Source organism: Aptenodytes patagonicus, chromosome 4 (genome assembly GCF_965638725.1).
Source record: "Aptenodytes patagonicus chromosome 4, bAptPat1.pri.cur, whole genome shotgun sequence".
In the NCBI taxonomy this organism is placed as follows: domain Eukaryota; kingdom Metazoa; phylum Chordata; class Aves; order Sphenisciformes; family Spheniscidae; genus Aptenodytes; species Aptenodytes patagonicus.
In genome coordinates this window covers 82,956,066-82,968,951 of record NC_134952.1, presented here as the reverse complement: position 1 = coordinate 82,968,951, position 12,886 = coordinate 82,956,066, and the positions used below count along the sequence as shown (strand labels likewise).

The 12,886-nt window shown below is 39.3% G+C and overlaps 1 protein-coding gene across 4 annotated transcripts in view; it reads left to right on the top strand.

Moving 5' to 3' along the window:
- Nucleotides 1–10,811, top strand: part of LARP7 (La ribonucleoprotein 7, transcriptional regulator) — a 29,031-nt gene extending 18,220 nt beyond the window's left edge. For all 4 annotated transcript variants that reach the window (XM_076337390.1, XM_076337391.1, XM_076337389.1 and 1 more), the window contains 3 exons: nucleotides 2,776–2,935; nucleotides 5,307–5,398; nucleotides 10,369–10,811. In XM_076337390.1, the coding sequence (XP_076193505.1) occupies nucleotides 2,776–2,935; nucleotides 5,307–5,398; nucleotides 10,369–10,449 (333 nt within the window). In that variant the 3' untranslated portion in view covers nucleotides 10,450–10,811. The remainder of the gene's footprint in view (nucleotides 1–2,775; nucleotides 2,936–5,306; nucleotides 5,399–10,368) is intronic.
- The last annotated feature ends 2,075 nt before the right edge of the window (nucleotides 10,812–12,886 follow it).

The following is a 12,886-nucleotide window of genomic DNA, read 5'->3' as shown; positions in this document are numbered from 1 at the left end:
TTTCCTCTTACAGTGCCCCCCAAATGTTTGAATATGGAATACCATTTAAACAAGTCTTACTGATTTTTTTTTTTATTTGTTTGGCCAGTAGCTGTGTACAGATTCTTCTCTAGTACCTGTGAATGGCAGATTTTACAATGGCAAAATAGGGCAAAGAGGATGTTTCAAAGCAAAAATTAGCCTTTAGAGTGCTTCAAGCAATGTCAAGTTTATAATGAAAATAATGACGAAAATAAATAATGCTCTAGAGGATGAGTAGTTTAAAAAGAGAAGTTGAAGACCAAGTGGGTGCAGTGTTCTGTATTTGTCTTTGTGCCAGTCATTCTGGCACAGTTCAGACCAAGAAATCGGCAATAGTATATTGGGGGGTTTACCATTAACAGGAATTTGGGGGCAAGAAAATGCTCTCTGCATGAGAAAACAATTGTCTTTTTTTTCAAGAAGAGATTCACAATTGCAAAAACTCCAGTTCAGTGAGAGTGATGACAGTAGAACTTGTCCAGTAATTCATTCACCCATTTCTTTCTCCATGCCCCACCCCCCCACCCCCATGGCAAGTGCTCTTTTTTCTCAATTTTAAAAAAAGTGTTTAGAATACCTTAAATTTTGTTTCACGTCATGATATCACAGTTAACATGTGTTAAGTAGAATTTTTTTTTCTTTTGAGGAAAATAGCGGTATTAAGCTGCATCCTTTTGAAATTGAAGTATTAGAAGTTTTCCAAAGGAAGTAACAAGCTTTTTCCACATACTGAATTTTCCATGAATATGACACGGGACATTTTCTTTCACAAATTGCACTTTCGGATGAATAACGACTGGAAAGAATTTGAACAACTTTAACTCATGTTGGAATAAATATTCAGACCACTCAGGACAATGAGAGAATGGTTCAAAATGCGAGTTCTGAGATGACTTCAAACTACCTGTATTTATAACTGAGTAGTCCATTTGAAGTCACTGGCTGCTTGCAAGTGTGAAGAATAGCATGTGCATAAATCTAAGCCAGATGAGAGATGTCTCTCTCACTGAAAACAAACTGATGATAGGGTTTCGACTTAATCAGTCTTATCTGCCTAGGTATATTTGTAGGCAGTTGTCTGAGTGCTGGAGACACTGAGGGAATGTAGTCCTTGTCACTGTAAGGTTTGAGGGCCCCTTTGACTGCAGTATACACCTTACTGTGTTAAGTTTGTGTCACAACCTCACATATCGTGGTCAGGAGGTAAGCTTACTGTTCCCGCTGTAGCTGAAAACAAATTTGGTATTTCTAGTTACTCTTTTGGTTTGGTTTTAGGGGAGTGTTTCAGGGAAAATTAGTGCTTTATGAAAGTAAAGGGGGACAAAATAAGATTGGTGTGGCCTTTGCCGTTACTAATCGTGTCTTTGGTTCTCATAATAAGTAAGCAGGCAAAATATTTCACAAAATGTTACCAAAGAAATAAGGCAAGGTTTGTAGGGAGACATAATCGCAGAATACAACTGTAGTAGGAAGAAGCAATAATCTTCAGGGTGCACCAGCTCTTTTTCAGGTCAGCAGTGAAAGCTGCAAACTGTACTCGATGCTTGCTGGATTTTTCTGGCCGTACTACTTGCTTTTATGAAAGGTGTAACTCTTCGACAAAACCTCGCTTTGCCTGTGTTCCTGGACTGTCATAGCTAGAGCAAACACTGCCACAAAGCAATATGCTGGGGACTTTTTTTCCCCTTAATAAACTTCCAGAATTGATCTGTATTTCTCATAGCGTGGCAGGCTTAATTACTTCCACACACTGGAAAGGTCTTTGCAGAGTAGTTTTAACATTGCTTTGAGGTTTTAATTTTTCACTTCACTACTTGCATATTTTGCTATAAGGCTGCTTCTCAGAGATCATAACATTTGCCAAGTCCAGTAAACTGGGTCGCTGTAGTTTTCCATGTAAGCGTGACTATGGGATACCAGAATTAAGAGTGGAAGGTAGCTTTGGTCGGCTCTCAAATGATCTCCACGGTATTGGCACTTAAGTTTTGTTTTAAGGCTGTCCTTGGTAGCGGAGGGTTAAAAGCAGCGCGTAATTCTTGAATAGAAGCATCTTACTTGAGCTGCCTGCTGTGAGCAAAATTGACTAGGAATGTGTGGTCTTAGTTAATTTCCCTAACAGCAGGTATTACAAGTGAAGTACTTCATCTGAAAGAGCATGTGTGCCTCTTCTTCCTTCAGCTGTTAGTGAAAATTTTCAAGCAGAGGTCACTTCATAAAGATAAGAAGGGTTGGTTTACTACTACTCATTTCTCGAATAATCTGCCATGAATGAGCTTGCGTTTATGTATTTCATGCGTAGAATGAAGTTAGATATTTTTCCGTTGGACTGACATGTGTCAATGTTATAGTACACAAATGATTTTTCTTTTTTAAAAAAAGTCCGTACAGATACAGAATTGAAATAAATAGATAATTACTGACGCTCCATTAGTAAAATTCTTCTTATGCAAAAAAAGGTCTTCAGGAATTGCTGCTTTAAATTGTTCTTGGCGGGCAGGATGAGTGATAAATAGGTGTTGTAGGCTCATAAATCAGAATTCAGTTATAACCTTAGGAAAATACACTAATTCAAAACGATTTGACAAGAGATTCGTTGATTAAATGAAAAAGTTCAGATATTGCCTTCTGCTTTGTGACCTTTTTGAAAATGTCAGTGACCTACAAACTGAATGGTCAAAAAGTCACTCTCTCTGTATTTTTTTTTTTTTTGTAAAGTCTGGTTTATGGTCTGTGTTCTCTCACATGCTTCGATAGGATGCTTTGGCAGTGCTGGCTGATGTTGCTTATGTTGACATGCTGGAGGGAGACACAGAATGTCATGTCCGTTTTAAAACTCCTGAGGATGCACAGATTGTCATGAAATCATACAAAGAAATACAGATCAAAAACAACTGGAAATTCGAAGTTCTCACTGGTAAGACTTGCTTTTTTAATGGTAGTACAGGAGAAGACTTAAGTACTGTGAAAAGGATTGTATCGCCTGGTAGCTTTATGGATATATTTAGATATCTTGGTCAGGGAAAAGACTGCATTTTTTTTTTTCTGTGAGTCTTCTCATTGCTGTCATAGTGAAATTGGTAAAACAGTAAGGGTTTTTATGCCGCTGTTCAGAGCAAAAAAAGGCAAGCAAAATTGTTAATCAACTTAATTCTGTTCTTTTGAGATTGGTTTATTTACGTCACTTGTAGTGGCAATGGACTATAGAGCTTAATTCACATTTCAGCTTTATGACTACAACATTCTGATGATGCAAAAGGATTTTAAATGAAGATTTTTTTTGAAAATACTGAGCTTATGTGTGAAATAACAGGACAAGGATCTAATAGCATGGATATACTCACAGTGGTTTTAGCACTTGCCTTCTAATTAATCTTTCTTTTTTTAGGAAGTTGAATAACTTATGCCAGAGTAATGCCTTTTTTAAACTGTATTTACACTAAATTTTTCACTGGCTTACTTTGGAACTTTATCCTACTGTGTGTTGTTTTTTTCTGAAATTACTCTGCTGTTCTAAATTCTTACCTCGTATTAGATTGGACTAGTCTTCCAAGAGTAGCGAAACCTCTTTATGGAAGTGAGGGGTAGAAGAAGGGGGGAGGGGGGAAGTCTCTCAAACTTTGTTACTGTATTCATAAAACTTTTGAGTTCTAGACATGCACTAAAAAATCCTAAATGTGCAAAAAAACAGGTATAACAATCCAGATGAGATTCTCTCATCTATGTATTTAAATATTTTCCCACAGTCCTGCACAGATCCTCACATAGGGCCCAGTTCCATGCGTGCAGGGATGTAAACCCCCATAAACATCAATTAAGGATTGTGGAAGGAAGAGCTATAATGGAAGCATTAACCTTCGTCATAATATCAAAGTTAATTAAATTTGAGACTCGCTGAATGCTGCTAATGTCTTTTGGAGATAGATTTGTCTCCAGAGTGTTCTGTGTTCCAGAGATCCAGAAACAACTTGAAATAGGGCACTTAAAGCTGCGTGCTCTGTGTGTATTTGTCTCTGCTTTTGCATCCTTATATAAAAGAGTGTAGTAGTAGATTAGGAGTAAGTACTACACTGTAGGAGCGTTCCATTCATAGTCTTAAGATTTTTTTTTTTCAAACTGGTTCATTGAAATAAGAATGGAAGGGCTTCTGAAGAACGCAAAAGTGACTCACAGTAAGGATTTCAGCTTTTCTTGGTGGCATGGGGTGAGAGAGAATAAGAATAAGGAAAGAATCTTTAATGCTCCCTACTGCAGGGACTAAAGCTTTCTCAGTAATATTTTACTTTTTAGGACTTGACTTTGACTAAATGTCTTCAGCTTTTCATCTGACAAGATAGTAAACATCTATGGTAATGTTCATATGTTACTGTGATTGAATGTATAAATAATGCTGTTAAAATGGATGCAAAATTGGTTCTCAGAATTATTAATTCCATAACTTCTGTGGGAATCTTTTCTAAGATCACTTGGAAACTTCCCTGTAACTGAAGCTCTCCCATGAGACCGTACAACATTACATCATAAAATTCCCATCATGATAGTTACAGAACAGACCAGAGGAAACAGTGGCAAACGGCTTCTTACTGCAAAACAGCTGCTGAAAAAAGCTGCAAAATTATTTCCTCTTGTATTGCCCCCCATGTTCAAATATTCCTAACTGCCCAGGAAGTCCCCCGAGTTTGCTTCGAACAATGGTTTTGATGAAACGAAATAGTCTCAGTCATTCTTACAGTAATTATTTTTTTTTCTGTTTGATAGTTGTTTATAATTAGTCAGAGGTTGAGTACCTCAGTAAATCCAAGTGCCCCCGAGTGCTATGGTGAAACTTTAGCTAAAACTAAGCTCCTTCTGCTAATTACATGTAGAGAGTGGGGTTTGCATGTTCCCTGAGTTCTTCTTGCTAAGTTTGTAAAACTCCTTGCTCAGGAAAACTTAGTTGGATACCTTGGCAATCCGGTCCTAAAGTTACTAAAATGCATAGGACCTGGATTCAGGTCCTGTCCAGCTCGTACAGAACAAGAGGCGTCGGCTTTAAGATTCTTTGGACAGAGTTTTTCTTTTCTTTGTTCACCTCGGTGTGTGTTGGCCAGATGTTGCAATGCTGTATGACTTCCCTGACTATGAAATTTCAGACTTGTGGGGAAATACTCGTCAGGTGTCCCTAACAGATATTTTCACATGTGTTTACCTTAGTTAGAAAAGATCCCTTCTCGTCACAGCTGAAAACGCTGCACCCATTTGTATGGAATACTTCTTTCATGTACTGTAATGTTAATTTGTTTTCCAAGGTGATCATGAACAACGTTACTGGCAGAAGATTTTAGTGGACAGACAAGCTAAACTTAACCAGCCTCGAGAAAAGAAGCGGGGTACTGAGAAGGTAATTTGCAAGTAAATTTTTTTTCTGTACAGCCATGGTTGAAAATACGACTGCTTCTGTGTAGGTCTACATTTTTTGGTACTTTAACGTTTGGCGCTCTATTTAATCCAGTTAAATCACTTTTTACTGACTTGGCAGCAGGGTTTTACAGCCACAAAATAGAGAACGTGTGGCTGTCCTGGTCCAATTGCTAAATGCAAGGCTTGTCTTTATGGAGACAATTGGAGAAAGTTAAGTCCATAAGTAAAGGCATGAAGTTAACTTGTAAGCTGGATTTCCTCTAAAACCCTGTCTGGATGAGTTCATTAGAAAGCTAAGTAATCTTGATTTGCTCTAGTGTGATAAAGTCTAGTGCTTTAGTCTTCATTCTCTAGTATGATAAAGAAAATGGTTTTCTTCAGAATTAATCTCTTTTTTTTTTTTCTCACTATTTACACAATTCTTTTAGCACACAGTTCTGTGCTGCGGTGAACGCTGGTGTGTTCCTAGTGTAGTCAAGAGTCTATGCACCAGTGTGTCGATGTTCTGATCCAGACAAATCTGAATGCTGCTACGAGCATCCATAGCTGAGCAGCTTCCAGACCAAAACTGCCTCACATCTAGTGAAATTGCCTTCCAGCCTTGACCTTGGCGCGCCTGTCCGGCCACGGTGTTGAGGGAGTGTTGCAATGAACTTGCAGGCTGCAGTCTCCACTCCTGCCCCAGAAGATCCTTCCGGGCATGAAAGGTTCTTGATTAAGCCAGTCAGATCCTTCACCTGACAGAGAGGAGCCAAAGAGTATTTCACAGACATTTTATTGCTAGGTTTACTTCACACATGTTGCAGATAAGGTTTCTGAGTTGGCTTTAACCTGAACCTTTATGCTGTCGCTTGCAAAATTTCGAAATCATCTGACCTTAATTATTTGCTGGTGACTTTGGAGACGTGGTGTTTCCTAGATGCTCCAGTGATGCACTCAATACCAAAAATTTCCTAGTTGTTCTGTATATAATTGAAAAGAAATACTACATTGACCTAAAGGAACAGCAATTGTACGGGTCAAAACCTTGTCTTGTACAAGGTATATTTTGCATGTATTATCTTGTTTGTCTAAATGTTCTTTCAGAGATCCCATAGACAAATGAATCTAGTTCTTTTAAACAGAAGTGTGCATAAAGAATTTCCCCAAATGACTGATTTAATTTTCTTAAAAGCATAAAAATGGCATTGGCTCTAGCCATTCTTTACTACGAGCAGTAAGGGAATGTGAAAACTGTACAGCTTTGGAGCCTTTTACTGAGCGCTGCCAGTTTTTTTCAGTTTTTTTAAATGTACTTTTACTTTTTTAAACAAAAGGTGCCAGTGGCACCTTTGACTTTAATTTGGACTATAGGTGCCCCGCTCTCAAGTTTCTGTTCTTCCTCTTTTGAAGATTGGTATTTGTTGACCAAACTGGTGTAAATTGGCCAGTAATGTACCTCATCTAGGCTTGCAAATATAAACTGTCTCAGTTCTGCCTAACAATAGCAGCAGCAAGGATGCAAACTCCTGCTCCTCCCCCTTACCCATCACCTTGCAACACTGGGAGGTGTTAACTTCAAAGCTTAGTGAATACTATTTAAATGCTAACACTGTTAAGCAAAACATCAAGAAAAGAATGCCTCGCTGTAGTCAATAACTCTTAACCCTTTCGTTACTTTTTGACAGTCTGAATTCCAGAAATACAGACTGATAATTAGAAAAAGTGTTTCTTTCTCTGTTCATTAATATTAATTTTCATCTTTTATCTGAAAATTCTTCCAAAATACTCACAAGTTGACTTCTTTTGAAGGTCACAATACAAGGATGGAAAAAAAAGTAATGTAATGATTCATAATTAAACATGTACAACTGAATATGCCATTAGTGTATCCTTCTTGTAAAGATCTATTCCGTTCAAGGTTTCTAAATCCCTTACAAGATCTCTCTTTGAAGATGAGCATTTGCCTATTAGCTGTTTTATACTTATCATAAAGACAGCATCTTATACTTTCGTTCAATTAGTGTTTAAATGTAAGCTTAAAAGTTACATTCCTATAAGCTATATAGCTGCAGTGATGTCAGTGTGAGTATTTATAGTAACAATGAACATACATATTGTTGCATGGACTGCATCACATCGCAGGCAGTACACAGTAACAGAGCAGAGAGATGCTTTTGAGATTCCTCTTTTCCATGTGCTCTAAAGAGTGTAGGCTTACTCGGCTTTCCTGCAAAGGGTCCTGTGGCATGCCAGGTTAAGGGTTAATGATCACTTCAGCAGAGGGTTTCTGGGGTAATGCCTCTTCCCTCCCCCCCCCCCCAAAAAAAAAAAAAAAAGTGGTAGAGATTTTACTTTCTCTGGCATAGTTCTTAAAATAAACTAAATGTCCAAAACAGACTAGATATCCCAGGGTTCCCCAGAACTTGTGACTAATGCCCAGCCATCCTTTGGATTTAGAAAGGTGTTCAGTGTCAGGCTTTTCCCCCAGGCCTGGCGGTTCGTTGTCTCCCCTGTGCTCCCCTTGGCTGCCCTTTCCCAATCCGTGTTCTTTTTAGCCCGATGTTCAACTGCATGATGAAACAACCTTCGTGATTTAGTGATATAAATTCAAAACCTTCTTGCCAGAACTGTTTCTTTAGGGCAGCGCCAGCTTATGCAGACCTAAAGCAATTCATCAGTCTGTAGCCTTAAACTGTCTAGACTGATTGAGGTGCCTGCAAGCTTTCCACTTGGGTACTTGTCTTCGGGGAGGAGGTGCTGCTGAACCTAGTTTATGCCTTGTACGCCCCCTTACACAGAAGGAAAGGGGGAAGTTGAAGAGGGTGGGAGTGGTGGAAGAAGTGAAAGGCGTTTGGGGAGGAAGTGAGAATTGGGTGTTTGCGAAGGGCGGAATAATCTGCAGAATATATGGGAAAAGAGGATAGTGGGAATGCCTGGGCACAGCCCACACTATTCTCTTCTGATTATGCCTGGGGCTCAGGGGCTGTGTCCCTGCAAGACTGCCCAGTTCCCTCTCTGTGGGCTGGTGGGGAGAGGTCCGGCTCCAGAGCACGAATCGGCCCCTTTCCCTGGTTTTCTGAAGCTGGTATCTATGGAAGGGCTGGGTACCTGTTTGGAGACATGAGTAGTGGTGTGCTTAGAAATAGGTGCTGGTACTGGATTGATTAGCTGAAAATGGTAATCCTTGAGGCGTCTTGCAAATTCTGAGGCGCTGGTATAGAAACACTCACTGACAGGAACCCGGCAGTTCACATCTTAGAGCTTTCCTTCCAGTGTTTGTCACTCTTCATCCCATACATTGAATTAATGAGCCACTGTACTCCTCGCCTCTTTATAGAGTTCAACTCTTAATCCATTTTTCAGATACCAGAGAGTAAAAGTAACTCTTAGTTACATCTCTAGATTAATTTTATTTCTGGAGAATGGTTGAGAAAGTCATCTACCAGAACTTAAGGTCTGATACTGTTGAGAACACGTTAAGGATTGCAAGCAAGTTAAATGCTGGGGGGGCGCAGGGGGGGGCGTACCAGTAAAACTGTGGTAGTGTAATTATATTGCAGCACAGCAAACAATGCATCTATGCAACATCAGTGCAGAGTGTAATTCCTGGCAGCCGTAATCAGTGCAGCAGCACACGTTGCGCTTCCATGCTGTGTACAAGATGCAGTGTCTGCAGGCCATAGCTGTGACCAGAGTCATATGGATAAATAGTAAATAATTTGATTTATATGTCAAACTTCTCAAATCTAGCAAACTCTTTACTCTCTAGCTGGTGGGCAAGTGTCCCTTTACCTCAGCATCAGCGAATATGTTTTAGTAGTGTCCGTCAGATAAGTTAATGTGGATTTATGCTGGTGCGTTACAGATGTGCCTAGATTTGCAGGAGTTTCCTGTTTTCCCACTTTTTATTCAGGTTAGGCAGCCTGTCTTGTTCGTTGCATTTTGGTTTGTGGGTTTGGGGTTGTTTTTTTTTTTTTTTTCCCCCTCCCATCTTATCCATGTAACAGTTACCTCATGAGCTCTCGCTTATGGTTAAGGAATCTTAATGGGGCATCGCAGTTACAAAGCTAGTGCCTTTGCTTTTGGGTATTAGTATGGCTGTGTTGCAGTACTGTGGTTAAATCTGTCAATGTTCTAGTATGGATGCTTTAAAAACAAGTATGCTTTTAACGTTGTTCTCAGTGTTTTGTTTTCTGCCTGAAGACACGGTATACAGAAGTTGAAAATTAGCATGTTAGTTATGTTCCACAAGAGCATTTCTCATACCTCTGTACTGGGAGCAGCGTAACCGGGTACCCTAGTAATTTAGGCAATCTTCCTAAAATGCAACTGAAAACGAAACGAATCCCTGGTCAGACAGGGTTTTGAGTTAAGGCTTATTAGCATCAATGTTCCTCCAAACTGCACTGTTATTTCTTGAGACTAATTCTCAGCAGGGTTGTGATATGTATTGTGCTGTTTTCCCAGCCCGAAGGATGGCCCCCACCTGGAGTTCAGTGGTTTTGTTTCTTTTCTGAGTGTAGAAAATGGCTCAATATTCCTAAGGCTTTCTTTTTATGGTCTGACCTTGTTTTTCTTACATCAGTAACAGCATGAATTCAATAAAAGGGTAGGGGTTTTTTTTAACTTACTGTATGAGACTGTGTTTTGGGACTTTTGAAGTTGTAATTTTGTTTTCTTCGACCACGTCGGGAGGAAGAAGGGAAGGAATGAAAGATGCTGCGCTCTCCAGAGATTGAAGAGGTGCCTTACTATTTTTGATGGTTCTGAGGCAATACTGAAATAAATTATATCAGGGCTGCTTTAACTTTTTTTGGTCAGATGTACAGATTAGGTCAGCTGTTCAAAGTCTAGCTTTTTCTTACAAAGTTTGGTAAATCAGTGAATAATATAGTCATGATTGTGAGATAAAATCATAACAATATAATTTTCCTCTAATCTTTTCTACAATATTTCTCCTGTTCGCAGTTGATTGCTAAAGCTGAAAGAATGAGACTTGAAAAGACTCAACAAACAAGTAAACATATTCGCTTCACTGAAGATAACTAACCAAGACTGATTGTGATCTTGGAAGTGAACTAGGTATTTAAAAAAAAAAAACAACAACAAACTACAACCAAAACCAAACCCCACGAACACCACTGCGTACAGCAACTAAACCGTTTTTAAGAAGGCATCAAAACCTGGTCCGTTTGATTCACAATTCTGCAGATTGCGAGTATGAAGATGGTTCTGAATCCCATTTTTAAATAGGCTGAATGTTTGCTGCTTCTGAGCCTTTAGGTAAAGCGTTCTGGAAGAGACGTATTAAGAGATCTTGCTTTAATTCACTTCTGGTTTTGTTTTTGGGTTCTTTTTTTGTATGCTGAAGTTTTATATAGTAGGTTATGAAATAAAATGCTTGAGAAATTTTCAGCTGTGCATCTCTAATTCTTCAGTCCGCTTTATCACACTATAAATAATAAAACTGGTTAATGCTAAATAAACCTCTCTAGGTCTCTGTTTAGTCCATCAGACTGTTCAAAAATATGGTAGAATGGCTATGTAATTTTCCATGTTTTTTAAAGTGGCTAGGACTGTCAGAAAATCTGTCATTGAGAAGTCTGGAAGAAAATTTACTTGCATGAAGTGCATACTAAACTGAATTTAGACTTTTTTTTTTTAGAAGAATCTTCGGGGGAATAAGAAAACTTTTGTTTGTTACCTCTGGTAACTCTAGCTCCAGAAGTAATTCTCACTTACAGCGAAGCGTTAAAGTTGTGTAGTTCACAAGTTAAGATGGTGATCTTAACGTGCTTTGACGTATTTCATTGTAGGCTGGCAATATTAAAAAAAAAAAAAAACCAACCTAAGCATAAAATTGGAATGATATAAAAGGTTGAACTTAGGTATGACTAAGTACTGTTAAAGCTCTCCATTAATGTAAAGATAAATTCACATGTTTATTTGTGAGATTGTTTTAGTGAATTTTATTGCAGGGCAAATTAAGACACTAACACGTCGGTTTATGAAAGTGTGAAACTTCCTTATAAATAGAAGGACGAGCAAGTTATTTTGAAACGTAGAGGTACGTTCCTAAAATACCATCAGAATCTCTGGAGGGAAACTGTCAGTGACGCTAGGCGTTTTTGCAGCTATAGATTTTGCTGGTAAGATAGAATTTTAAAATGTTAACCTATGCTATCAAATTGCCTGAGCAGTGTAGGTATTTTAATGAAACCTGTTACAATAAAACAAGGTTTGGTGTGACGCTGGTATATTTTTGCTATCTAAGAAAAGAATCTGCATTATTTCTGCTGAATTCTTGCAAGTAGTGTGGGTATAATACTCAACGGTGGCTTTGCAGTCGGGAGAACAGGAGGCAAAGGAGGGGAAAAGGAAAAAAGAGATTTCAGGAGATTATACCAAAGCATATTAACTGTAATCAAACTATCCAAGATGAGAGTAGCGTAGAGAAGCGGCACAGTAAGAGCGGAGGAAAGTTTGCGGAGCACCATTTACGTGGTGTTACTTGCGATGTAGCCTAATGCAGCAGCAATGGGAACTATTTACTTGTCCTGTCCGCAGGCTCAGGTACCACCAGCGTAAGTCTCCATCTTTCACTCCCACAAGACTCCGATTAGCATCTGAGCCACCAGCGGACGCATCCCTCTCCTCGGGCGGCGAGTGACTGAATGGGAGAGGATTACCACCAATCAATGGAGAAGGTATAGGAGCGATCAAACTAAAGATAGCAGATATACAGAGGGAAAAAGTGCAAGATAAGAGGCAAACTTTCGGGGGTGGAGGGGAAGAGCTTGCTAATGGTTCTTGGAAATTGCGTAAGGACAATTCCTCCCAGGGGACTGCGGGGGGGGGGGGGGGGGGGGGGGGGGGAAGGGGAAGGGGGGGAAGGCGAGGAACTAACCAGGCGCTGCTGGGTGGACTTCAGCAGTATTCGGATGTTTAGTCCATTGCGGGAGGTTTTTCTTATTATTAAATAATCTTCCACTCCTCTGTTCTACTAGGTGGGTAGGATATTTGATGAGACAGTAGAGAGGACTGAGATGCCTAGCTATGAAAAGAATTGATCAATGAATGTCTTCTAGGCATCCTGTCTGAAAGACAGGAGGCTTTCCCCCCCCACCCTTTTCTGTGATGCGAAGGGGGGAAAAAAAACCCTACAGCCTACTCTGGGTAAAATGTTTTGGATTTTCTGCTGAAAGTCACTTGTCAAAATTCATCCATGTTATAAATAATTCAGATCATAAATGATTCAGACTTTTTTTATGTTTTGTGGAGAGCAGAGCAGAATTGCAAAAGTGTAAGTTTTGGAGCTTTGCTCTTTTATTAATAATTTGTGACTTAAACACATAGCAAGAGAAGTCACCTTCTGTTCCTTCCCAGATTATATAGGTTAAGTATTTACAATTAAACATCAGTTTTCTTTTTCTCCTTTTTCAAACTAGTGCAGAAATCTGCTTCAGCAGGGAATGGTGGTGGTTAG